Here is a 25,185-nt window from a genome sequence, read left to right on the forward strand (position 1 = left end):
AAAGTCCGATTTTTCTTCATCAGAAAAGAGCAGTGACAAAGACAAAGGTCAGAGGGAGCTGATCTAAAGTGTTTTATTTCTCTTTTCACAAAAAGTGGTGGCTCTCAGTGATGGGGCGCTTCTAAAGATAGGACTAGGGGTCACTCTCATCTCTTTTCCCAGTTTCCTCCATCCGGTTTTTTCCTAGTCATTGGTAGCTGGAGAACAGGAGGAGATCAACTAATAGGTAGAAACTTCAGACTGTATATGAGCACATCTTGATGTCAGGCTTCTGTAAATTTAATTAGACACACCCTGCTATGTGGAATGAAAATTCTATTTGGAAACAAAAAGCTGCTTAATTTTCTCTAGTTTCATCAATACTCATAATAATAATTACCACTACTATTGTTTTTTAATTACAGTTCCAGGTAGAAAGGAAGAATTAGATCCCTTTCCAGTTAATGTTATATATTCTCCATCTTCCTTTTTGCAGTCTAAAGGGAATGGATTTATCTCCCTGTGAATTCTATTTTATGCTAAATATACCAGCAAACTGTCCATAACATGAGAACCTTATTGCACAGGGCAGCTTGTCAGATCAAAACATCTCTGGATGTACAAAAAGCTCAAAACACAGGGAAAATAATCACAGCATCAACAAAGGGCTGCTCGTGAGGGACAAGATCACGTTGGAATGGTGGCAGAGGGTAATAAAGCCCATAATTTTCATGTGACACCTACCTATTGTGTCTCCTTGCTCATGCACCATGGAGGCCAGGTCTTTGATGATCTGGTTCACATCCAACATGTCACTCTGAAAAGACAGAAATCCGAACATTAACGAGGAATGGGGAATATCCAAGCATAAAAGGCACGTTCCACAGTCCAGCCTGGCAAAGAAAAACACAAACCCAGAAATCTTCATCGGAGTACAAGTAAAAGGGAAAATTGTAATGCTCCCATAGTAAATAAAAAAGTCCCTCAGAGCCATGGTTTGCTGGATCTAAGTCAGCCAGCTGACTCAAGCTTTGTGAGAGGAACAAGTGAAATGATCAGATTTTATGGCTGCTTTTCAGAATTGTGGAGGACTAAGGAAAAACAACAATAAAAACAACAGTGGCAAACCCTTCTCTTTCTAAAAAAGTTATTGGTGACGCAGGCTGTTCCTCCATTCAGACTGTTTTCTCCTACACAGAAAAAGGCCATCTTCAGCACAGCATCCATCTGATGCTATTCATAAACTGATGGAGATACAATCAAAAACTCCCTATTGCTAGGGCAATAAGGAAAGAGCTGTTTCATGAACAGATTCATTTATACGTTTTCAAGTAGTAAAAAAAAAAAAAAAAAAGCAACGACATTCAGCTCTGAAATTTTCTCTGTGAAAACACAGCAAATTACCCATGAGTTTGTTTCCTTCATTTCTGAACACTCACCATATAAAGGAGCAAATGTGAGCATATGTTGACATCATATGACACTGTCTCTCGTAAAAAGAATTAATTTAGCAATAATAGACATAATAATATAGACACTGCTAAATGCATTACCAGTAAGGGAACATTACCAGAGCACAAAAAACAACACTAAAACAGGATGTATTCTTTTTTTCAGCTGTACAAATCAGAGAATCGCAGAAACATTGAAATGGGCAGGAAACTCTGGAAATTATTTAGCCCAACAGCCCTTCTCAGAGCAGACAATTAATGTAGTTTGCTCAGGGCCATAGTTTTGTCTGCCTCCAAGGATGGAGATTCCACAGACTGTCTGGCAAACTGTAAGTCCATGGAACCCTGTGTGTGGTTTGACCATGGCTGGATGCCAGGCACCCACCAAATCTGCTCTCTCACTCCCCTCCACAAGTGGACAGGGGAGGGAAAATATAATGAAGGGTTCATGAGTTAAGAACGTGGAGATCTCCTCCTGCAAATATTATCATGGGCAAAACAGACAGTTATTAATTGAATTTATTACTAACAAAATCAGAGCAGGATAATAAGTTTCTCAGCTGTCTGGACACAATCCTGTGCCATGTGCTCTGGGAAGACTCCGCTGGAATGGAGAGGTTGGACCAGATGACCCCACTGTGGTCCCTTCCAGCCTGACACACTCTGTGATTCCATGTTCATCCCAAAAGATCCAATTGCTGCCACCACACTTTTTAAAGGACTCCGTTTCCCTACTAGGAAGTTTAGAAAATGGTGCAAAATGAATTCATGTCCTCCTACTGAAGTTTGCTATGAGAATATAACTGGCATAACACTTGAACACGTAATGCAATAGAACTGCATCAATTTAAAATGAGGTCTGGGAGTCCCACTGTGAGTGGTAGAATACACCAAATTGTTGAATGACTGAAGATGTAGGAAAAACAAAAGATTGAAAAAGCTGTGAGAAATCATAATAAAGCAAAAAACACTCCCCCCACCAAAGACTCCCCCCACCAAAATGCACTTCATTCCTTCCCTTGTCAAGCATAATGAAGCTTTAATTATGGATGGTATTATTCCTAACTTGTAAATACTGCAGAATATTTTGCAAAACAATGAAGATTAAGTAACTTGAGATTGTACTTGAGCACTGTGTTAGTAAATCATTGCTGGGAAATGAGGAGAAATTAGTGGTGATTTTTTGTTTTGTGTAGGGAAGTTTTCTGAGCTTTTTGTGAAAGTATTTCAAAGGAGAAAGCTAAAGTTTAGCAAAATGTGAAGAATTGTGATTTAACTTTAATGTGTTGTTCTGCTCTTGTTTAACTGCTTTGCAAAAGATGATGAAGGAAAATACAAACAAAAAAATAATAATACTAAAAAAACCCAGAATGCTGATTTTTCTGTCTTGGCTAAATTGTTACTGACATAATTTTTGGTTTCTGTTCTTTGCAATATAAACACAATCATTTCTGCACTTCAATCTGCTTTATTTTGTTGTACTTCTTTTTCAGCACTTTAAGTGAAGGTGGCTTAAAACTCACAAATACATTTTTGCATGTACATTTGTTTAGACAGAGTTTATTGCAATACATTGAATTATACATGGCCTTCACCCACCCCAAGCATTTCCACTGGAATAAAACAGATGATACACTGACTTCTTATAGGGCCCTTCCCAGCTAATTTAGCCATGAGGAGTTGGGCTGTCTGTGTCCTGATCCCCAGATATTACATGAGGCAGGGAAGGATGAGAAAGGAAATTCAATGCTGTGTGTGAACGGTGCCAGTTCAGCTTTGCCATTTGTATTCAGGTGCTTGGGAAGAACCAGCCATCTGCAGCTGCAGAGTAGAGATCCTTTCCATAATGTTGCAATAACACTTTAAATTACTGTTTAGCAAATATGCATCAGTGAGAGCCAGCGCTGAGTTGTGAGGCAGGAAACGCTGTGACTACTGCACTTAAGGAAAAGCAAACAGGAGTGAGTTATAAAGCACAGAGAACAAAAAAAAATCTGACCTGAAGGAAGAAATCTGTTGAATAATTTAACCTGGCAATGTGAAGTTTCAAAGTCCTTGATATATGTCAGGAAAACAAAGGAAGAAATAGAAGAAAGAAAAATACCCAGAAATAAAGACCTTCCATAATGGAATATACCTTGGAGCTAAGCTCCTGCTCCTTCTTGCCAGGTCTGCTCCATCCCCAAGTACCTCTGAACTTCCAGGCATCAGAGTTTGTTAGGAAAATCAGATTGCCTTTGGTTTCCCATGTTTGCACACACTTTGCAGAATTCCCAATGAAATACAGCTCCTCATAAATCTCTGACTCCACAGAATCCAGCAGTGCAGCAGCCACCACCATTCCCAAAATTCTGTCTCCCTGCCAGCTAACTAGGCTGGGGCTCCCTAGGTTTTAATTAACACCAGCCTTTCCTGTCTGGCGACAATTCATTCAGTGTATTCTGCAGCAAGAGGGAGACGGGTTTAAACTGTTCCATATAAATCCTCTTTACTTTTCTTTTTTCCCCCAAAAGGAGAAATCCGTTGTTCAGATTAGTTGACAGGATTTAATATCATCCATTCTGGAACAAAAAGAATTAAACTAGTCAACAATAAAATGAAATGGCAGTAGCTAAAGATGGCCAAAAAAGCAGAGAAGTGATAGAGAAGAAAACGAGAGATGTGAAAGAATTTGAGGCCCCTAAGTTCCAGAGGATTAACTCTCACTAGGGAAAATTAGTTTGGGAAGTTCTTAACAGAAAGCACTGGGTTAAAAAGGCAGGACTATTTGAATAATTTAACCTGACTCAACAAGAGAATAATGTCACTGCATAGTACTGAGATTTTGGGAAAAAAATTAAATTTCTAAACCTGACACAAAAATGGTTGGAAATATGATTTTGCAGATAAACCAGAAATTTCAATTTCAAATTTTTGCTTTAACAAGATAGAGATTTCAGCATTTTTGAAATTAATTTGTGAGCAAGTTGGGTTATAAAACCCAGACATTGTCACCAATGTGAGAACAATAAGTCCCAGCAGCCCATTTCCCCACGTAATGAGCATTACTGAAGTTTTTCCAAGACAGCAAAGAAGCAAACCTCTTCTCTCTTCCACTCTCATGCTTCGTGGGGTGAAGATTTACTCACACTGAAAACTTCCAACATAACCCTGCCTTTAATGATTTCCTAAGGACACTGCTGTATTCCAGCCATGGGAATGGTGTTAAATAAACCAGAGAGGGGAGCATGCTCTCCTCAGAAGGACACAGAATAAATCTGTGTAGTCAATAATTCCTCTCTCACATGGAGCCAGATCCCAGCCTCCTCTATCAGTGTCAGCTCAGGTCCTCAAGGGAAGAGTCACACTAATTTCTAGGAATGTTTGCCTTAGGTTTGTATAAAAATGGGATCAAAAGTCTCAGTGGTCTATCCTATTTAGCATATGCGCTTTTGTATTTACTCACAAATCAGCCACTCATTTTTTTAAAGGACTATAAATTAGCATTTAAGTTAATTGCTGCCTCAATATTCAGGAGCTGCTGAGTTTTTACAAGCGAGGTGACATTCTGACCCATCATCTACTCTGCAGCAAGCAGCCAGGAGAACTATAAAATAAACCTCAAGGAGATGCTGAAAGATGTCCTATAAGGCCCAGGTGTGTATTTCTGCACATGGAAGCACTCCAAAACACAATAAAGCAAAACAAAACCCTTGTGCTTGTTATCTTTGGGGAAAAGAATAAAGAAACAAGAAAAAAACCCCAACCAACAGCTCTTTGTAGTGTCTGTCATGTTTTACCAAAGAGATGCTGAGATGTTTCTCGTGTGTTGTCCCATCTGCAACACCCGTGGGGCATCTCCTGTGGTCCACCATGTATGGACATGGAAAGACAAATCAGAGCATGGTGTTTGTCTGTCCTCATTCCTTTCTGAGAGACAGAGGAAGGAAAGGAAAAGGAAAAAATAATATAAAATGTGAGCAAGCTTCTGATGCAAGATGGGCAGAAACTAAATCTTGCTGCAACAGCCTTTCAACAAATATTTTCCTCTTGTCTATGGGTGGGGAGAAAAAAATGACATTCAATAAATCAATCTGATTCAGCCTAAGCAACAACAGACCAGCAGAAAATTGTTTTGAGGGCAGAAACTATCCAGAACAGCAATTACAGACTGAGTTAGATCTCCTCTGGGACTCAACAACAGCCAGAGTGTGGAGTTTCTCTCTCTCTCTCTTGCCTGTGTGCATTTCCTTTCTCTTTTGCTGTCTTAGAGGTCTGTGTCATCTCAGGGAGTGTAGAACTGTGTTGCATAATTAAAGCAGGCATGCTGAGCTTTGGGATGCAAGTCCAGCACCTACCTGGGGACACCAGGTCAAGAAACACAACAGGAAGGGGGTTCCTGTCCACCAAAAGCCAAATGGGGAGGCTGTGGGAGGTGAGATGCCTGGAGCTCATCAGACAGAGCCGAGGCCATTGCAGAGGGCACCTCACCAGGGATAAGTACAGAGATCCTGCACGCTGCCAGCTGCTATTTTATTCATTCTGCCCCTGGCTGGATGCCACGTGCCCACCAAAGCTGCTCTGTCACTCCCCTCCTCAGCTGGACAGGAGAGAGAAAATACAACAAAAGGCTCGTGGGGTGAGATAAGGACAGGAAGAGATCAGTCATCAGTAACTGTCATGGGCAAAATAGACTTGATTTGAGGACATCATTTTCGTTTATTACCAGTGAAAATCAGAGGAGGGTAATGAAAAGTAAAACTAAATCTTAAAACACTTCTTCCCAGCCTTCCCTTCTTCTTGGACTTAACTTCACCCCCAAGTTCACTCCCTCCTCCACCACTGTGGCACAGGGGAATAGGGAATGAGGGCTGTGGTCAGTTCATCACACATTTCTTCCTTCTCCCTTAATTCCCAGCTCCATTGTGGGGTCCCTCTCATGGAAGACTATCCCCCACAAACTGCTCTAACCTGGGTCCTTCCCATGGGTGCAGTTTTTAATGTGGGTCCCCCACAGGGTCACAAATCCTTCCAGCTGTATCATCATGGAATCAGAATCATAAAATCACAGAATGGTTTGGGTTGAAGGAAACTTAAAGATCATCCAATCCCATCCCCTGCCATGGCCAAGGACACCTTCCACTATCCCAGGTTGCTCCAAGCCACATCCAACTTGGCCTTGGACACTTCCAGGGATGGGGCAGCCACAGCTTCTCTGGGCAACCTGTGCCAGGGCCTCCCCACCCTCACAGGGAAGAATTTCTTCCTAATATCCAATCTAAACGTGCCTTGTGCTGGTTTAAAGTCATTGTCCCTTGTCAGGCTTGTCTAAGGGAAATATAATAATACAAACATAGGAAGAGGTAGCTTGTCTTTTTTAAAACCCTTTGGATCTGGAAATAGGAGATGTGTTAATGGAGGAGGTCATCAATAATTCTGCTTTTTGAGTCAAAATCCTCACTTTATATTTGGGAAATATAATAAAGCATCAAAGATCACATAAAGCATTCTTTTTACCGACTTTGATTCTGATCTTCAAATTAATTAACACCCCAAACTTCATTTAAATTCTTCAGTTTGTAAAGGTGAATTCCTGTATGTACGTGCATGTCAGTATTTATACAGGCACATAAGCACATGTATTCTCATGTACCACGAACACTCCCACCTGTATAAACAGCCACTGGATATAGAGAGACAACTAATAATTTTAAGATTAACTTGCCCTGAACATACACCAGGTGTTAAATGCACATTTGAGGCTTAGCAGATTGCAGAGATATAAACACAGCCTATTTCTGTCTACAGTAGCAGAAAACATACCTTAAATCTCAGGCTTCATTTTCCTGGCTAAACACTCTGGTGTAAAATAAGCATGAACACTGATATGATCTGATAACAGGCAAGTAAACAAAAAAGAAAAGAAAGGAAAAATTTGTTTGCTTTGCTTAATTTTAACCCCCCCCCCAAAAAAAAAAAGCTGTGTTGATTCCATTTTGTCTTCAAGTTAATGCTGTGATAGCTTTGATACCAGGGAGAGCAGGAGTGATGTGAGCAGGAATGGGTCACATCAGAAAACTGAGATATGACAGTTGTGTCAGAATCATAAAGTCACAGAATAATTTAGTTTGGGTTTGAAGGGACCTTAAAGATCATCCAGTTCCAACCCCTGCCATGGGCAGGGACACCTTCTGTCACTGTTGTCCCCAGGGATGGCGAGAAATGACACAAGTCCGGGATAGGGTTCAAAGGCCAGAAATGGCTATATTTAATTATATAATTCAGCTTTTATAGCTTTATCCGCAAGGGTGGCATAAAACCATTGGATGTTTGACCATCCGCCTCCCAGAGGGATTGGCTGAAAGGCATAACACCCAATTTCAAAATATTTTTCCCAGTGAACCAAAACATTCCACTATGTTCTCACAACAGCCCTGCAGGTGTGAGATAGAGAGTTAGTTTACAGAACTGTCTTCCACTGTTTCTCAGCTAAAGCATGAGAAAGGAAAACTTCACAAAATGCTTCAGCAGCTGGAAAATTCCTCTGCTCCTTCTTTTTAGCATCCACAACCTTCCACTGCCCCAGGTTGCTCCAAGCCCCATCCAGGACACTTCCAGGGATGAGGCAGCCACAGCTTCTCCGGACAACCTGTGCCAGGGCCTCACCACCCTCACAGCCAGGAATTTCTTCCTAATATCTAATACAAACATGTCCTCTGTCAGTTTAAAGCCTTTCCCCCTTGTCCCATCACTGCATGCCCATGCAAAAAATCCCTCTTGAGCTTTCTTGTAGCCTCCTTCAGGTAGGTCACCACCAGGTCACTCCAGAACCTTTTCTTCTCCAGGCTTAACTATCCCAACTCTCTCAGTCTTTCCCCATACGAGACATTTTCCATCCCTCTAATCATCTTTATGATCCTCCTCTGGATCTGTTCCAACAGGTTGATCTCCTTCCTGTGCTGAGGACTCCAGAGCTGGAATCAGTGCTCCAGATCGGGTTTCACAAGGGTGAAGAAGAGGGACAGAGAGATGTGGATAACAAAGGAATTATGCTACAAATTCGAGGTGAAGGGCAAATGGAGAAAGTTTCAAAAATCATCCATGATGGAGAAGAGCATGTGAATTTACATGTTTTGCAGTGCCCTGCCCTTCTTTCAGCCCCACCACTCTCCTCTTCCACCAGACACTCATAAAGTCCACAAAGAGTGAAAGAGGAAGGGAGATCCACAAACTAAGGAAAGGAAGTGATTTCATTACTCTCCAGAGTGACCACCAGCTCTGCTCTCCAAATGGGAATGTGCTGCAATTTTATTTCTCTTTACTGAATGTCTGATGTTCCTGTACCTTGTTAGCACAGCTGGAACATGATTCTGGGATGTTACAATGCATATTTGTAATCAACAACCCTGAGCAACCAGATCCATGGCAGTGGAGTTGGACCAGGGTGATCTTTAAGGTCCCAACCCACAGCAGTCTATGATCCTATGATTTATTTTCTCATGGTTGCAAAAGAAAGTTTCTGCACCCATACTACAAATCCAAACTTTTGCTCTCCTACAGCCAAGTTTCTATCTGCTTTACCACCAAAGAAAGATTAATATCCTTGCTTTTCCAACAAACCCTTGGGCTGGATATGAAAGAGACTCACAGATCAGAAATATTGCTTCTGTTTTCTGATATGCTAGGAAGGTTTTTGTGGAATTTTCTGCCTTCTCACCTGTTCCAGCTCCCTGGAGTTGAATTAAGGAGTCCATTCTGAGTTAATTCATGTATGTATATAGGCTAATCAAATGGCACAAAAGTAATTGCATGAAAGACCCCAGGTGAGCAGAGATAATGAAGTGCCTGACATTGTGGCCTTTGTAGACCAGGAATAAAAACACTCAGTGAAGATGAAGGTTCTCCCAATAGAGGAGGATATCCATTTGTATTTCAAATATATGTTGTAGCTTAGGGTTTGTGAAATTTGCTGGCCTGACACTCCAAAAGCAAAAAATTAAATGGAATACAAAAGGTAAACATAAAAGCCATGCAAACCAGAGCAGAATTGTCCACCCACAGTAATCCAGAGCCTTGCCCAGGAAAAGGCTTTTATTAGCAACAGATCCTTTCTTTTCTGCAAGAGCTGGGCAATAACCACAGTGATTTGATGCAATTGTCACCGAGTGCTTCATGTGGTAGGTACCTGTCCAACAGGAACTATTTGTCTGCATTGCACATTTATTTTGCTCTCCAACAGCTCCGTGGAGCCATTGGTCTCTACAGCAGCAAACTGCAAAAAGTGAGATATATGAGTTCTTACAGCAACCTATGAAAAAAAAGTTATTATTTTTTTATATGCAATAAGAATGCTTGTTGGGGACACTTAGTCTTTTTAAAATAAAATAAAATAAAATGCATTTAACATTTACAGCTACACTTTTTTGCAGCTGCTCAGAAGAAGGTCTCCTGAGTACCAAGTCACCAAAGATATGGAAATCCATAAGCAACTCCAAACTCAGTTTGTTCCACACTGACGTTTCCTTTAGCATCTCCTGCTTCCTGCCCCAGGCTGCAATGGATGAACTAATAGCAGTGGTGAGGGAAGTATTTGTAATCTATCACCCTGACTGATACCAGCCCCAGGAAAGGCAGTTTATTGCAGGTGGTATGTTATCTTCAAAAATAGAAACCGTGCAAAGATTATGACAAAAACTTCAACACTTTCTACACTTTGTTTGCAGCACTATTAATTCTCCACTCTGGATTTATTTCCATGAGGGTCATGCAGCCAGAAAAAAATACAAAGGAGGAATTCATTTTCTTTTTAGGAGTGTTCTGGGAAGCCAAGCAATTAGAGCAATTTTAAGCTGTCATGTATTATCAATTGCTGCTCAATTATTTTACTTAAATAAAATACTGATTGCAGAGTCTGATCTGCAGCTATCAACAGAGTGATTCATTTAGGTGCACTATTTATTCTTGACAAATTAAAAAAGAACATCTAACTTTAACTGAAAGGAGAAAGACAAAGGGACAAGGGAAATACGCAGCATTTTTTTACAATTCACTGCTATGCTGCCAATTCTCTGTTTAGAAATGGCTGAAACTGCTGTGCCCTGTACAGAGTTTGGAGACAACTCAGTCCTTATAAATGGAGTTCATGGGTTTGGTGCAAGAGAAGAAGGAAGTCGCAATCTCTTACAGAGGTCACTGAAGGTTGGAATCATAAAATCAGAGAAGGGTTTGGGCTGGAAGGGACCTTGAAGATCATCTGGTTCCAACCTCCTGCCATGGACAGGGCACCTTCCATTAGACCAGGCTAATCGAAGCCCAGTCCAGCCTGACCTTGAGCACCTCCATGGAAGGAGCCTTCGCAACTTCTCTGGACAACCTCTTCCAGTGCCTCACCACTCTTGAAGGAAGGAATTTCCTCCTAATATGTAAAATAAACCTACACTCCTTCAGCTCAAGGCCACTTCCCCTTGTCCTGTCACTCCATCCCTTGTCCGAAGTCCCTCTCCAGCTCTCTTAGAGACCCTTTAGGCACTGGAAGGGGCTCTAAGCTCTCCCTGGAATCTTCTCTTCCACAGGCTGAACACCCCCAGCTCTCCCAGCCTGTCTCCATGGCAGAGGTGCTTCAGCCCTTTGATCAGCTTAGTGGCCCCCTCTGGACTTGTTTGAAGAGGTCAACATCTCTCTTGTGTTGGGGGTCCCATAGCTCCAGGTGGGGTCTCTCAAGAGGAGAGCTCTTGTCCTCTTTCTTCAGGAGACTGAAGAGGCACAGCCAAAAAAAGTGGTATGGCTGTCCAGGCCACCAGTAACTCCATATCCAAGGTCTGCCCAAAGTTCACCTTCTCCTCAATGGTGCAAACTGGGCAAAAAGAAGATACATGTTCCATACAATTAAAAAACCCTCTCTGCTTTACATTTCCGTGTGCATTCCAAAGCCAAATGCTACGGTCTTTGTAGGCTCGTCCAGATTTTGGCTCTGTGGACTGCAGGCAATGCTGCTGACAATTTTCTTACGTATTTTCAGTCAACAGTGCAGGTTACCTAAAAGGCACAAATGCTGAGTAAAGATGTCTGAGGAAAAATTAATTACAGCTGTAGCTAAAAGGCTCAGAAAAGAAAGGTTGATGGGTATCGCCTCCTGCAAGCTGACTCTTCCAAATAGCCTCACATGGTTTTATTCTCCATTCTATACACAAGAGACTGTCCATTTTAAAAATATCCATTATATCCAAAATGATTCATCTCATTGTTCAAGGGTTTTTTTCTTAATATTTAATTTATTTCTCTCTGTCCTTAGTTACTACCTGGTAATTTTTTACTACCTTCAACCTTAATATTTTAAATTATTCTACCCTTTTTTCAATGCTATTACACATCAAGTATTTCTACACAGTCATCATGGCTCAACTAATCACTGCTGCACTTTCTGAGCCTGCAATTGGTAAATTCCTGTAATCTCTCTTCATAAATTATACTTAATACTTCTTCCTCATTTATTTCCTTCTGGATCACCTCCAAAATTCTAATAGAAAAAGGAGGCCAAAATGCTCTCATTTCTCACACACCTTCTTATCATATAAAAGGTGCCAACGTTTAAGGCAGACACTAAAGGCTGTGTGACAGTTCACTTTATTTTCCAACTGTCTGTTCTCAGTATCCAGTTGAAAATTTCCAAATGCTGGTTAAAACTATCCAACAGGTCCAGTGGCACAGCTTCTTTAGTTGGCTCACTCACTAGCTGTGTCAGGAATTTATCTTCTACACACTTCAGGAACATCCTGGACTGTTTCCTCTTTGCTGTGTTGTATTTCCAGCAGACATCTGGTTAAATTGAATTCACCCATGGGAACAAAGGCCCAGCGATCATGGGACTTCTCCCAGATACTTCTAGAACAATTTATCCATGTCTTCATCCTGGCTGGGTGCTCTGTAACAAACTCCCACCAGGATATCTGGCCTTCCCCAAGATTCTGACCCATAAACACTCAGCCCTATTGACACAGGGGTTACCCCACTGCCTCTCCTCCCTTGTCTGTCCCTTCTGAAGAGTTTACAGCCATCCATTGCAGCACTCTGGTTGTGTGAGTCATCCCACGCTGTTTCCAATCACAGTTTTCCAGTGGCACAATGGCTTCTAGCTCCTCCTGTTTGTTGCTCATGCTGTGGGCATTGGAGCTCTCATGTTTGCAGAAACAGTACAATAACAGCTGGTGTCTTCCACCCCAAACCCAGAAATCTCATGTTCATTCTCACATCAAAATTGTGAATTGCAGTTCCATCCAGTAATTAAAATTACAGGTCTGAACAACAAGCAGCTTGCTCTCCGATCAAAGGAGGTATTATTCAAGCAATTAATCATTCATTTCATTTTGACAGTTTTGCTTATGTGTCATTGGCAGATGGGGAAGATGCTCTCACAGAACAAAGTCTGGGTCATTTTGATCTCTAGAGGAAGGAGGCATTATTTATAGTGTAGGGTTGTACGGGGAAATTATATGTTGATGTCTTCTACATTTACTGCTCAGCAATTTACCCTGGCTCCCTTCAGAATCAATGGGGAGCCGACACTGGGATTGTGGAGCTCAGATTAAGGGTTAGGTATTTTCAAACTGTCTAGGACTCATAAATTCTAAGGTGAAATTTTTCGAGAAATATTGAGACAACCTTAGAGCTGTAAACTGAAAATTCATAGGGAATCAACTGAATTTCCAGAAGAGAGAAATGAGAGAAAAGAGAGTGTCTGAACAGTGCAAAATCCAAAAGTCTGGGAATTAGAGGCCAGACATCTTAATGCCAGCCCTGTGCAGTCCCAGTTGTACAGATGACGGGGGAAATAATCCAATGTATGATTTTCTGATGCACAAAACACAGCAGGAGAATGAGCAGCAAGAAGAGTGCATTTGTCAAAAATTACCTGGTACCTTTCTAGGACAGGCAACACCAGAGGAGGGGGAAAAGCAGCACATGACAAATACTCAAGTAGAGCAAACAAAGTCTAGATGAAAATATTGTAAAAAATGGCTGAGAAGTCATAGTTTAAAACTACTACAGAATTTACTGTCCATCAGTAAATTCTCTTTGGTAATGGACTGCAAGGATGCACGGAAAGGACTTCAACATCACAAGTTCAACAACGACAAATACAAGGCTCTGCTCCTGGACAGGGACAACCTCCAGAATCTGAACAAACTGGGTGATGGAATGGGAACAGTCATGCAGAGAAGGAGGTGGGAATAATTCATAGATGAAAAACTGGTCATGAGCTGGCCATGTGCACTTGGAGCCAAGAAAGCCACCCATGTCCTGGGCTGCTGCATCAAAAACAGAGTGGGCATCAGGTGAGGGAGGGGATTTTATGATACCCTGAGTTCTTGTGGTTTTCCTGGATCCAGGACTGACCAATATTTTTCAGGAATGGTTTAGGTGATGGCATAGAAAGGACAGTTCATAAATAAGAAGGTGCAGTGAAGCACAGACATATTTTGAGCCTGTCAGAAGATATTATTGGAATTCAAAGGGATCTTGTTGAAATGGGGAAACACTGTAAGGAAAAAGGGTGAAGCCAAATAATGAAAACACAAAGTTCTACAGTTAGACATAGGGAATAGGAGGCAATTTCCCAGGCAGAAGTCCTCAAAAAGGAAATAAATAATCAAGCAAAGGTGCTGAGGGGTGCTGGGGACAAAGCTAGTACTTGTGAGATAAAATATTGTGTCCAATTTTGAGCAATAAATCTCAGGGGGACCACCTGGACACAGCTCAGAGCAAAGCCATGGGAATGATCAAAGGTGTTAGAAACACAGCCTGATATGAAAACCAGGAATTCGTGTGATTTTCAATGTAGAAAAAGCAGGGTGGGTGGGGTTGGAGGAGTGGGGGGGACACAACAGATGTGATAATGCTTTTCTGAAAAGAGGAACAGTTGCAAATAGGAAGGGAATAACCCGTTCTCCATATTTCCCATCCAGATGACAGAAATTCATGGACTGAAACTGCAACAGGAGACATCTATATAAGAAGTTAATGATTTGGGTTGTTGATCCTGTCTTAGAGCTGAGAAAAGGATTTGATGATGTTTAAAGATTGCTCTTAATTCCACTTGTCTAATATTCAATGCAATCAATACAAACCCTGGGAAGCAGAGAGAGAGAGGGGCTATTTCAGACTGCAGCCACAAACTTCCCATCAGCTCCAGTCACTAAACTAATTAAATCATGCACCTCTCCCTCAGCCTTTCCGAGTTAAGACAAATTCAGCAAATCTCTGCTCTGTTAAACATCCTCGTCCACAAAAACAAAAGGTGAAGCTCAATAAGCTTTAACCAACTTATCAATAGCCACAAAGACACTTTCTGTCATTAAATAGCAGCAGATACAATCAGACAGCAGTGTCTCCCCTTCAGCAAGGAACAATGGCAACTGCAGCAGGGAATTTTGACAACAGTGTGCCATCTATCAGCTGTGTGTGACAACAAACCACGGCCAGCCCCTGTCCCAAGGGCTGCATTTAGAAACCATCAAGCACATCTACAGTGACAGAGCAGATACTCCTGCACTTATAAACCCACCAGTCACTTAGCAGAGAAGTGAGTTATCCTGCTTTCCTTCCCACCTGCATTGCCCCCTCCCCAAGGAAATGCTAATTTGGAAGAATGTGGATTCAGCTCTCCAGTTTATGACAAAGTTTTAAGCATTTATATTCAATCATGCTCAGTTTGTGCTCCCTGAGTTCAGATTAGCTTTCAGAGGACTATTTTAATTTTGTTTTAATTTGCAAATGAGGCAGGTGAGGGTCTAGACTCGAATAGGGGATGGCTCAGCTCATTCCCTGCCACACACTGGTGTCTCTGGCTCAAAGGATGAAGCACTGGGAAAGCTGGATGGATCTAGAGATGTGGGGAGAGAACTGGAGGAACTGGGGAGCTCCTTTCTGACTGAATGTACCTTGAAAAGGCTGCTGTTTACTGTTAACACTGGAGATAATTCATTGCTTTTTCCATTCAAGGAATTTCAGATTGCCAAAATAAATTATTTTCCAGCACAGAGGACTTTAGGCACTACACCTATCATATCTCATGCTATGATATGTCATAGAGTATGATACAGAATCATAGAATCATTAAGGCTGGAAAAGACTTCCAAGACCATCAAGTCCAATCTTTGACCAAATACCACCATGTCCCCTAAACCTTATCATTAAATGCCATGTCTGCTCATTTTTTGAACACTTTCAGGGATGATGACTCCATCACTTCCTTGGCTAGCTTGTTCCAATGTCTGATCACGCTTTCATTGACAAAATTTTTCCTAATATCCAACCTAAACCTCCCCTGGTGCAACTTGAGGCCACATGTATATTTGAACTTTTATTAATACTAAGTAATATCAAAATACTTTTATCAGGCTTTAATGAACAATGCTGAAAGGCCACTGAATTAGTTCAAATAGTTCTATAACCAAGAGGAAACACCCTTTTTTTAGGTTTTTGGCTCGTGACAATAAGTTCTCACTGTTTGATGACTCTTTGGGATAAACTGATGTGTCTTCCTCTCTGTCCAGTCCGTACCAAACACAACTGCAGCATTTCTTTAGTTGATAATATAAGGAGGCAATTTAGAACAGAAACTGAATAACGTTTTAGTTTCCATAACCAAACCCAAAAAAGATAGAATTATAGAATAATAGAATATCCTGAGTTGGAAGGGACCCATCAGGATCATTGAGTCCAGCTCCTGGCCCTGCACAGGACAGCCCCAAGAGTCCATGTGCCTGAGAGCATTGTCCAAAAGCTCCTTGATCTTTTAAATTTGGGCCACCTTCATGAGCAGCTACTGTCCAGCCAGCCTCAGCTCAGCAGAAAACGGAACTAACATCCCTTTGCATATTTTGCCCATGAAAGACCCCAAGCCATGCCCACAGAGTGGCTCCTGCCTTTGCAAAGTGTGAAATATCAGGAACCAGCCCCCCCTTCCTCAGCATCATCACACACTGCTGCATTTTGATTTACTGGGCTCTCAAAATGGTTCATTACAGGAGAGTGTTTCTGCCCTGATTCCCACCCTTACATGTGCACTGAATCCTCACCTCTGTCTGAAGCCTCTCTGAGCTTAGGTTTGTATCTTTTCATTGTGTTCTCTTTTTTTTTTAACTGAAAATAGATTGCCATAAATTTTGCCCTTTCAAGTGTTTAGTGACAGAGTGGTGTTGCCCTCACTCACATCTGTTTATCCTGGTAAGCACATTTATAAAGTGATTGCCTACCCTCGTTATTCTGTCAATGGCATTTCACACTGCAGCTACTTTAATGCAGCATTTTATCACTTGTCCTGAGGGCTGCTGACAGCTGCCAATTTCAAGGCTTCATTCCAGTCTTAATTTTCTTCTTTTCCTTTTCTTTGCCCTCATTCCCTTTCCCTATTGCCTCCTTTATTTTCAGAAGAAAGGGGAGTTAGATGAGTGCAACGAACAATGAGGATTTCCTCTCCCCTTTAACACAGAGACATTATAATCCCATAATAATCCCATAATGTGAAGTATGTTAGTGAGGAAGAGTTAAAATTCAGGAGAGTGAGGTTGCATTTCAGTTGACTATTGGACTTTCCTTCTTTTCTCTGACAAATTCTTCATTAATGCTCTTGGGTTAAAATTTCCCTGCTCCCTTGCTATGAAGAAATTGGATTGTTCATCTCCCAGGGAAGTGAAACATAGATTTAGAAGAAACATAAAGATTTTAGTTATAGGCTAGCTGTGTTGAGATTAGTTGGAATAGGAAGAAATTTGGGCCCAGCTAGAGTTAATTAAAATAGTTAAGAGAGCTGGACCTGAAATGGGTTTGAAGATGTTAGTAACTGATTACCAAATAACTGATGATCTGTTATTTGCATGTTTGCTTAGCTGTGCTTAGAACGAGGAATAGAAACTTTGATAAGTTGGTGTAGGGAACAAGGACAATTACCAATTTCCTCCCTTGGTGGGAACCCGTTCAAAAGTCATGCAAGAGGAAACTTAGAGGTCACTAAATTAATTAGGATTGTTAAAGTTCAGAGAGGCGAAAAGGTCAAAATGAGGAAGATGAGTTACTTCATCTTTTTAAGACCACTGACCCAATTCAAGACCACCAACTCCATTCAGAACACACACTACGCATGCTTAATGACATTTAAGTTCATTTCCATACGAAGTGGAGAATGGGAGGTGTTAATGTTACGAATATGCATTTGTATTTTGGATATTCATAATATTTAGAAATAAAAGGTATCGTGTTTGCTTGTATCGGGGCCCTGTGTCTTAGGGAGCTATCCCACACAGTGCCTGGCACCAAATAAAACATACACTTTCTAACTCTGAACTGTGAGAGAGTTTTTGTCCGTCTCAGTTGGATATCGATATTAGATCGATATTCATATTTTGGTAAATCAGAAGGTACTTTATGTTCTTGCTTGCCATGATTCTCCTGCCATCCAGAATTATCTAAATCAAACCAGAATAGGCTACAATCCAGATCAAAGCACAGGAGGACAGAAATTTTACCTAAGGAATGCTTTTTAGAGCACTTTGGGAAAGTTTCCTTCTTGCTGCAACACTTGTATTTCATAAAACCATAGAATCATTTAGGATAGAAAAGATCTTTAAGACCACTGAGGCCAACCATTAACCCAGCACTGCCAAGTCCACCACTAAAACATGTCCCCAAATACCACATCAACACATTTTTTTAATATCTTCAGGAATGGTGACTCAACCACTTCTCTATTCCAGTGCTTGACAGCTCCTCTGTGAAGGACTTTTCCCCTAATATCTGTTCTAAACCTCCCCTTGCATAGCTTGAGGCCATTTCTTCTTGTTCATTTGTTCCTTTGGAGAAGAGACCGATCCTCACATTCGTCTATCCGTGACCATCCAAGGAAATTTTTCATTGTCTCAGGCTGAGTTTGCTCATGCCCTAATGGTAATTCCTAGTTTCCTCAGTGTTCCAGCAAGGAGCCTTTTACATAGGAAGAAAGCATCACAGGAGCCTGTTCCAGTACCGTGGTTGGGTACTGGAACCATCAAGCTGGCTGTTTGTTTGTTGATATTCCTGATATCCAACCTAAACCTCCCTGGACACAACTTGAGGCCATTCCCTCAACTCCTGTGTCTGATCACCAGAGAGAGGAGATCAGTGCCTGCCCCTCCTCTTTCCCTCACAAAGTTGCAGACTGCAAGGAAGTCTCCCCTCAGTTTCCTCCAGACCAAGTTGCTTCAGCCTCTTCTTGTATGGCTTCCCCTCTGGAACAAAAATTATGTTTTGCCAGCACCAGAAATGTTGGCGTGGTTTGAGATATTCTCACTGGTTTGCAAGGCCATATCAAAGTGGGTCTTGCATCCTTTTCCAAGACCAAAAAAAATTTCATCTTGACATGAGCCAACCATTCTCTTGCTCACATTTTCACTTAGTTTTCTGAAATAGTAAAAACAGTTTTCTTCTTCTGATCTGCAATTAACATGAAATTCAATTACTGGGATTTTCTTCCAATCGAATCGATTTTTTCCCCATTTTGTTGCTGGAATGTACAGTCACGTTGGTGAAAAAGGGCAACGTGCCAGAATATTACTCAGATAACCCTGACATGCTTAAATGGAAGACTTTTCATTTGTTCAATTAAAAGTACACATCAAAATCAGGATATTGTTTTCCTTTGATTTCATTATCTGAACTGATGGCTTATAAATGCATTTACTCATGGGATCATCAGTCTGTGATTATCAAGAGAATTGAATCATAGAATGGTTTGGGTTGGAAGTCACCCTAAAAACCATCTAGTTATGCCATACTCTGAAGAGGAAGCAGAAAACAAGTAGGTCAAGAATGGTCTCTGAAAAAAAATACTTGCTATTTCCTTGAATACTTCCAGAGATGCCCCATCTCTGGAACTGTTCAAGGTCAGGTTAGAAAGGGCTCTGAGTAACCTGGTCTAGTGCGTGGCATCCTTGCTGAGGGCAGGGGTCTTGGAATTAAATGATCTTTGAGGTCCCTTCCAACCCAAGCTTTTCTATGATTCTATTATTTTTATGATTTTATAGGTGCAAGTTCAGATTACAAAAACTTCAGATGACAAAAATCTTTCCAACTTAGACACAAAGGGAGGAAGTGCTCTAAGAGATCGGGGTGACAGAAGCTGGGATGCAGCACTGCCACTCAAAGAAAATTTAAAAAAAACCCAGAAAATAGTATTTTGTCCAAACCATCTGGTGAAGAAGCAGCCTACAGGTGTCATTGATTATGGATGTATGTTTGAGCTTTTAAGATAGACAACAGGAGATGTTCTAGAGCAAATTAAGAGAAAAAAAGCTGATCATGGGTCAGCTCATGATGGAACAGATGCCTAAAATCTTAGTGGATTACCTGTGTTCTAAAAGTGTGTTTTCATAGATTATTTTGAGACCTTAAAGTCAGTCAGGGACATCTACACCCTAGAAACCTCCAGTTACGGAAAAAGTACCTTGCTCTGGGTGACAAGAAATCCTAATGACCTGTAGAATCCCCCAGACTTGCTAACAGGAACATCTAATCCCTGTTTAGGAACAAGCCCTGTTGCAGATTTCCAGTTACAAACAACTGAGCTTTACAAAGTCTTGGCTGTTTGAATGATGAATAGAGTAATAAAACCTTACACATCGTGGTAAAATGGCTAAAACAGAACAAAACAACAAAGCACATGCAAGGCTGTGATAGTCTGGTCCTTGTAAGGAAAATCACAGCTCACTTAGCCCTTGCAATTCTTTAAACAAGTCAATAACTCAGTGGAAATGAAAAAGAAACTCCAAACCAGTTGCTTTAATTCTTTTTCAGATTATAGAGGTCTGTGATGTTGTCACTCCTCAGGTGACTACAGAAGGTAACTACCATGGAGAGAGGTACAAAGCAATGCCAAATGCAAAAGCAGGTCAGGAGAAAGAAGATAAAAAAAAAAGAAAACCAACCAAAAAACCAACCCAAAATAAAAAGTAGGTCAGTTTTCATCCTGACAAAAGGTTAACAGCCAGCTTCCTCTAGGAATTTTGCTGGATGCCACATTGTTAAATATATTTATAAGTAATCCAGGAAGGTGAATCAGTGGTGGAGAGAGGCAAAAGAAAAAAAAGAAATCCCAAAAATAAGTAAAAAAAAATCTCAATCTGTCATCATGATAATCCTGCAAATTCCATGTTAACATGAAGGCTCTATTCAGGTGCAGAAGACTGTAACCTTTGGTGAGCTCCCTGGGGGCAGAAATCGGATACAGAACTATCAAAAAACCCAGGATCACTTGAACAGTCTCATCTGGAGGCTACAGAGGTGAAGTAGACACAGTTATTCCAGGACAAGGGGGTTACAGGTAGAGCCAAAATCTCCAGGCAAGCCTTGAGACTGGAGGATGGAAAAACCTGCCAGAAAAAATGGAACATGGAGCTGAGTCTGGCTGTCTGGGGAGAAGCAGAGTGTCTCCAAAACCTAGGGAGGGCCTGGCTAAACATTACCAGGTCTCAAAATACTCTAGGAGGTGCCCAAATCCAACAAGCCTGAATTTGGGCAGCAGATCTTGGGCCTTGTGGGATGTGCCAGCTGGATGTTAATGCCAGATTGCATCCAGAGCAATGCCCATTGTGCAGGGCAGTGAGAGGACATTGTCTGGAATGGGTGGAATTATGAATAGCATAGACTTGGTACACACAAGATGTAGAAGTCAATGCCTGGGGAAAATCACTGGGCAGAACCAGACTGTATTTCTGTAGTCAGGCTTGTCAAGACTGGACAGAGCTGTTGCAATCATTAGAAAGTCCTGAGCACTTCCAGTAATACGACACAGAATGATGTTCAACACTGATTAATTCAAGTGTGAGAGAAGGAAATGAAAATGGCTCCGGCAGCTCCTGTGACTCCACATTTGGCACACAAGTCCAGCAGAGAGACTCGAGCAGCCCAAGGAAAACCACTGCTTAATGCACTGGTGCCTTCCAGAACAGCAAACAAGGTATGAGGACACACAGTGAACCAGGCAATAAATAATACAAGGTTGGCAGTCTGGCACCACTTCCCAGCTCCAGCCTCGCTCAGGAGAGAGGATTAATTTATCCCTGTGCTAATGCAACACAGCCAGTGAGTGCCAGCACCTTGGTGGCTGACAGGAACAACGTGGCCGAGGCAGGTGGCACTTCAGTGGCACTCCTGACCCCGAATCTCAGAGGAGAGAGTCCTGCCTCACCTCGTTTGAAGGTCACCAAGCATCAGAGAGCCTTCAGCACAAAGCCATCTGCTCAGCCATCCACTCGACTCAACCCACCATGGCGCGGGGCCGTCCCGACGCCTACAGGGAAAACCCACCTGGGAAACAAAGCACTGGTTCCTCACAGCTCCTCCAAAGTGATTGTGGCAGCCTGTTTGATGGCACACAACAATAGGTGCTCTAACTCCACAGGCATCGGGAGAAAAAGAATAGCAAGAGGTATTTGTATAATAGTCTTTAACCCAAACCCCACCGCTCCCACACAGAGTGCTGCAAAATTAATCAACACCAGTTTCAGGGGGAATGGAGGGATGGAGAAGAAGAAAAGAGAGCTCTGACTGAGCCAGATTTGAAGTATACACTGTTCCCCATGGTATAACAACTGCATGGGTTTGGTGGGGATGTACTGGTGCCCTGGGGACATCAGAGCTGTAAAAACTCCTGATATGGCACTGTCCCCTGTTAGGAGATGATGGTGCTACTGTGATATTGGAGATACTCATCTTGCCCCTCAGCCTGCTCCAGACCTTCTCTGTGTTACACAGTCCGTCTGGACTGCCCTCTGCCTGCAGCAAGGATGGTGATCCCATGAGGTCTTCTCAGCCCTAGGAACACAGCAGGAAGGAATCCTAAAAATATTCTGTCTTCTTCCCATCCCCCAGCAAAGGTCCAGGGTAAAGACTGGGACAACAGGGAAGAACCACTGCACCCTGAGGTTTGGGGGATAGCATGGTACCTTGAGGGAGGGACAAGGACAGAAAAATGTTGAAAGATGATCTAGTATGGCAGGATCTGTTTGAGTGTGGCTGTAAATTACCTTGTGCTCCTGCAAAAACACCCAGGGGAGAGGAAAGCTGTGCATGACAGAAATGCTGTTGATGCTTTTCTTTGGAGGAGTTTGAAAGTCATTCAAAATGAGACACCAGTTCATTGACAGCATGGAAGTTAGCGGATCTATAGCATTTTGCCATAGCTGGGGATCTACCCTATAAGCAAATTAATCCACTCACCAAATTCCCGAAGTTTGTTTAGGGAAGACCACCTATATTTAAAATCTACTCTTTTACAAGAGACTCTCCTTGGGTCTCTCCTATGAGATGACTCAGGAGAAGCAATAATCTTCCTCCTGCAGTCCAAATAAAAGGAAGGAAGTTCCTCTAAATCATAATAGGTGAGCTGTTAAAAGTTGTGACACTCAGCAGCACCTGGAGTTGAATGGGAAGACGCAGGACTAAAAGACACAGAGTCCTTAATCCTCAGATAGGGAGACAGGTGACTGGTGGAGAAATGCACAGCCAGTCCCTGTTTGCATTTAAAGCTCTTGATTCCCTGGCTCAGCAATTCTGCTGCGACATTTATTTTTAATGCTTTAGTTTTGCAATTTGACTTTCTGGTGGCAACACCTGAAGTCACCTTGCTTAACCCTTCACAGTGATATAAATTAGAAAGAACATCAGGGAAACAACTGAGGGAACACGACTTAGCCCTGTCAGACTTCAGCAGGAGGTGACTCCCTCCTTAGCAATCAGCACCAACATGCAAAGGTGCAGGATTTCCTTTTATTTCCTTGAGACACACTCGGGATAGAAGGACCTAATCCCAAAAGTCCTTGCATCCCAATGCTGAGATTTATATTTACAAGCATGAGCTGAAATCAGGGAGGCAGAGAAGTCATGGGGTTTGCTCTTAATTTCCTTTCCCCCACCCCTCCATCCCCACTTTACATTGTTTGGATGCATGTAGAAAGGAAAAAAAAAAAGGGAGAAATCCCTTGTGTGGCAACTGCAATACTCCAGAAAGTTTATTTTTAAGGGCTGTTTTAAAGGATCCTGCCAAATACAGGGGGTGATGCTTACAGAGTGACTTTTGGGTCCTGGCTGCTGGCAGCACCCAGTAATCAAATCAGGCTGAAGGACTGAAGTTTGCAGCAGGGTGTTTATAAGGACTGTAAAAATGAGACTAAATATGAAATTCTGCTGAATCATTGCTGATCAAGACATCCTTCACTTTGCCTCTTTACTGGTCTCCTAGTCCCCACTGCCCCTACTCCATGCTAAAAATACCAAAAATAAAGAGACACTTCTGCTCTCACCTGAGTTTTATTGAAAAAGACACAAATCCCTGGAAACAACAATGAGGGAGACTCTCCAGGAGTAGCTGTGTGTGTTTTGGGCAGTGGGGAGAGCACGAGTTGCTTTGTGCAAGCCCCTTCAGCTGCAGTGATGGGGTACAGGCACTTTCTTGTCTGAGACTGAACCACCAAGTTAATTCCATCCTTGTTAAACTGAAGTTTTCTGAAGGCACTTTGGTTTACCAGAAGCCTGGTTGGTACAAATGAAAGAACTGCTGAAAAGACTCCATTCTGAAGGCAACAAAAGGCACAATGTCCAGACCAGACCCACTTCTTAGGGCAGTCTGCTGCCTCCCTGGGGTCTGGGTTAAAGCTGTGAAGAGAAAACTTCCTATCCTGTTACAACCCTCAGATTATTGTCCAGTACTGATTTTTTTTCTGCTATGTAGCAATGAAGTTGCAATGAAAAGGGCAATCAAGAGAGTTCAAGGGTTTGGGATGACTGATTAAGGGATCAAGAGCACAAGCAGTGTTGTCCTCTATCCTCCCAGGAGGTTGCTGTGAGGTGGGGCTTGGTCCCTTCTCCCAAGTAACGAGCAATGGACAAGAGGAAATGGCCTCCAGCTGCACCAGGGCAGGCTTAGGTTGAATATTAGGAAACATTTTTTCCCCAAAAGGGTTGCCAAGTCCTGGCACTGGCTGCCCAGGACAGTGGTGGAGACATCATCCCTGGGGGATTCAGAAGATGTGTAGATGTGGCCCTTGGGGACATGGTGTAGTGTTGAGTTTGGCAGTCAGATCAACGGTTTGACTTGATGATCTCAAAGGTCTTTTCCAGTCAAAACAATTTTATGATACTATAATTCCTCAAAATCACTGGATTTATGGCCAATTCCTAAAAATTGGTCAGGCAAAGAAACAGTAGCTGCTACCTTCAAACACTGGTCTTGCAGATGAAGTTGAGTTTTTTCCTACATGAGGAAATAGCAGCCTTTTTAAAGAGCCTGCAAGAGCTCTCAGTGCTGTATGAGATTTAAAGTTGCTCCTCCTCAACACTAACAGATACCTCACCACTTCCAGGAGAGAAAGGGGTCTGCCAAGAACCATGAGAAGGGCAAAATAAGCATAGACTCCTTTTGCAGCCAGCAATAAAGCATTGTTCAGAAAATCAGCACATGCTCATTGAAGTCTCCAGCACTCAGCTCTGAGCACTGAATCCCTTTTGCACATCTGTCTCAGGCCCACAACACCCAGAAACTCATCTTTTAATCCCTCAGCAGCATGTTGTCTGACATAGCTGACATTCACCTGCAAGCTTTCCTGCAGGTGTGTTTTGAAGGTACAAGCACAGAGCAGATCGTTTCCCCCCTGCCCTCACTCCTGCAGCCTCATCTTCACGTCGGAAGATTTTTCAGAGGGTAAGAATTTCTCTGTCTCTGACAGAGCAATCTGTGCTTTCAGAGACA

The 25,185-nt window shown here is 42.1% G+C and overlaps 1 protein-coding gene across 12 annotated transcripts in view; it reads right to left on the reverse strand.

Annotated features, from left to right (window-relative positions):
- TSNARE1 (t-SNARE domain containing 1) overlaps positions 1-25,185 on the reverse strand; it is a 461,355-nt gene that overhangs the window by 186,401 nt on the left and 249,769 nt on the right. For all 12 annotated transcript variants that reach the window (XM_048286664.1, XM_048286666.1, XM_048286665.1 and 9 more), the window contains one exon: positions 724-796. In XM_048286664.1, coding sequence (XP_048142621.1) covers positions 724-796 — 73 coding nt within the window. The remainder of the gene's footprint in view (positions 1-723; positions 797-25,185) is intronic.

The sequence above is a fragment of the Corvus hawaiiensis genome, chromosome 26 (genome assembly GCF_020740725.1).
Source record: "Corvus hawaiiensis isolate bCorHaw1 chromosome 26, bCorHaw1.pri.cur, whole genome shotgun sequence".
Lineage (NCBI taxonomy): Eukaryota > Metazoa > Chordata > Aves > Passeriformes > Corvidae > Corvus > Corvus hawaiiensis.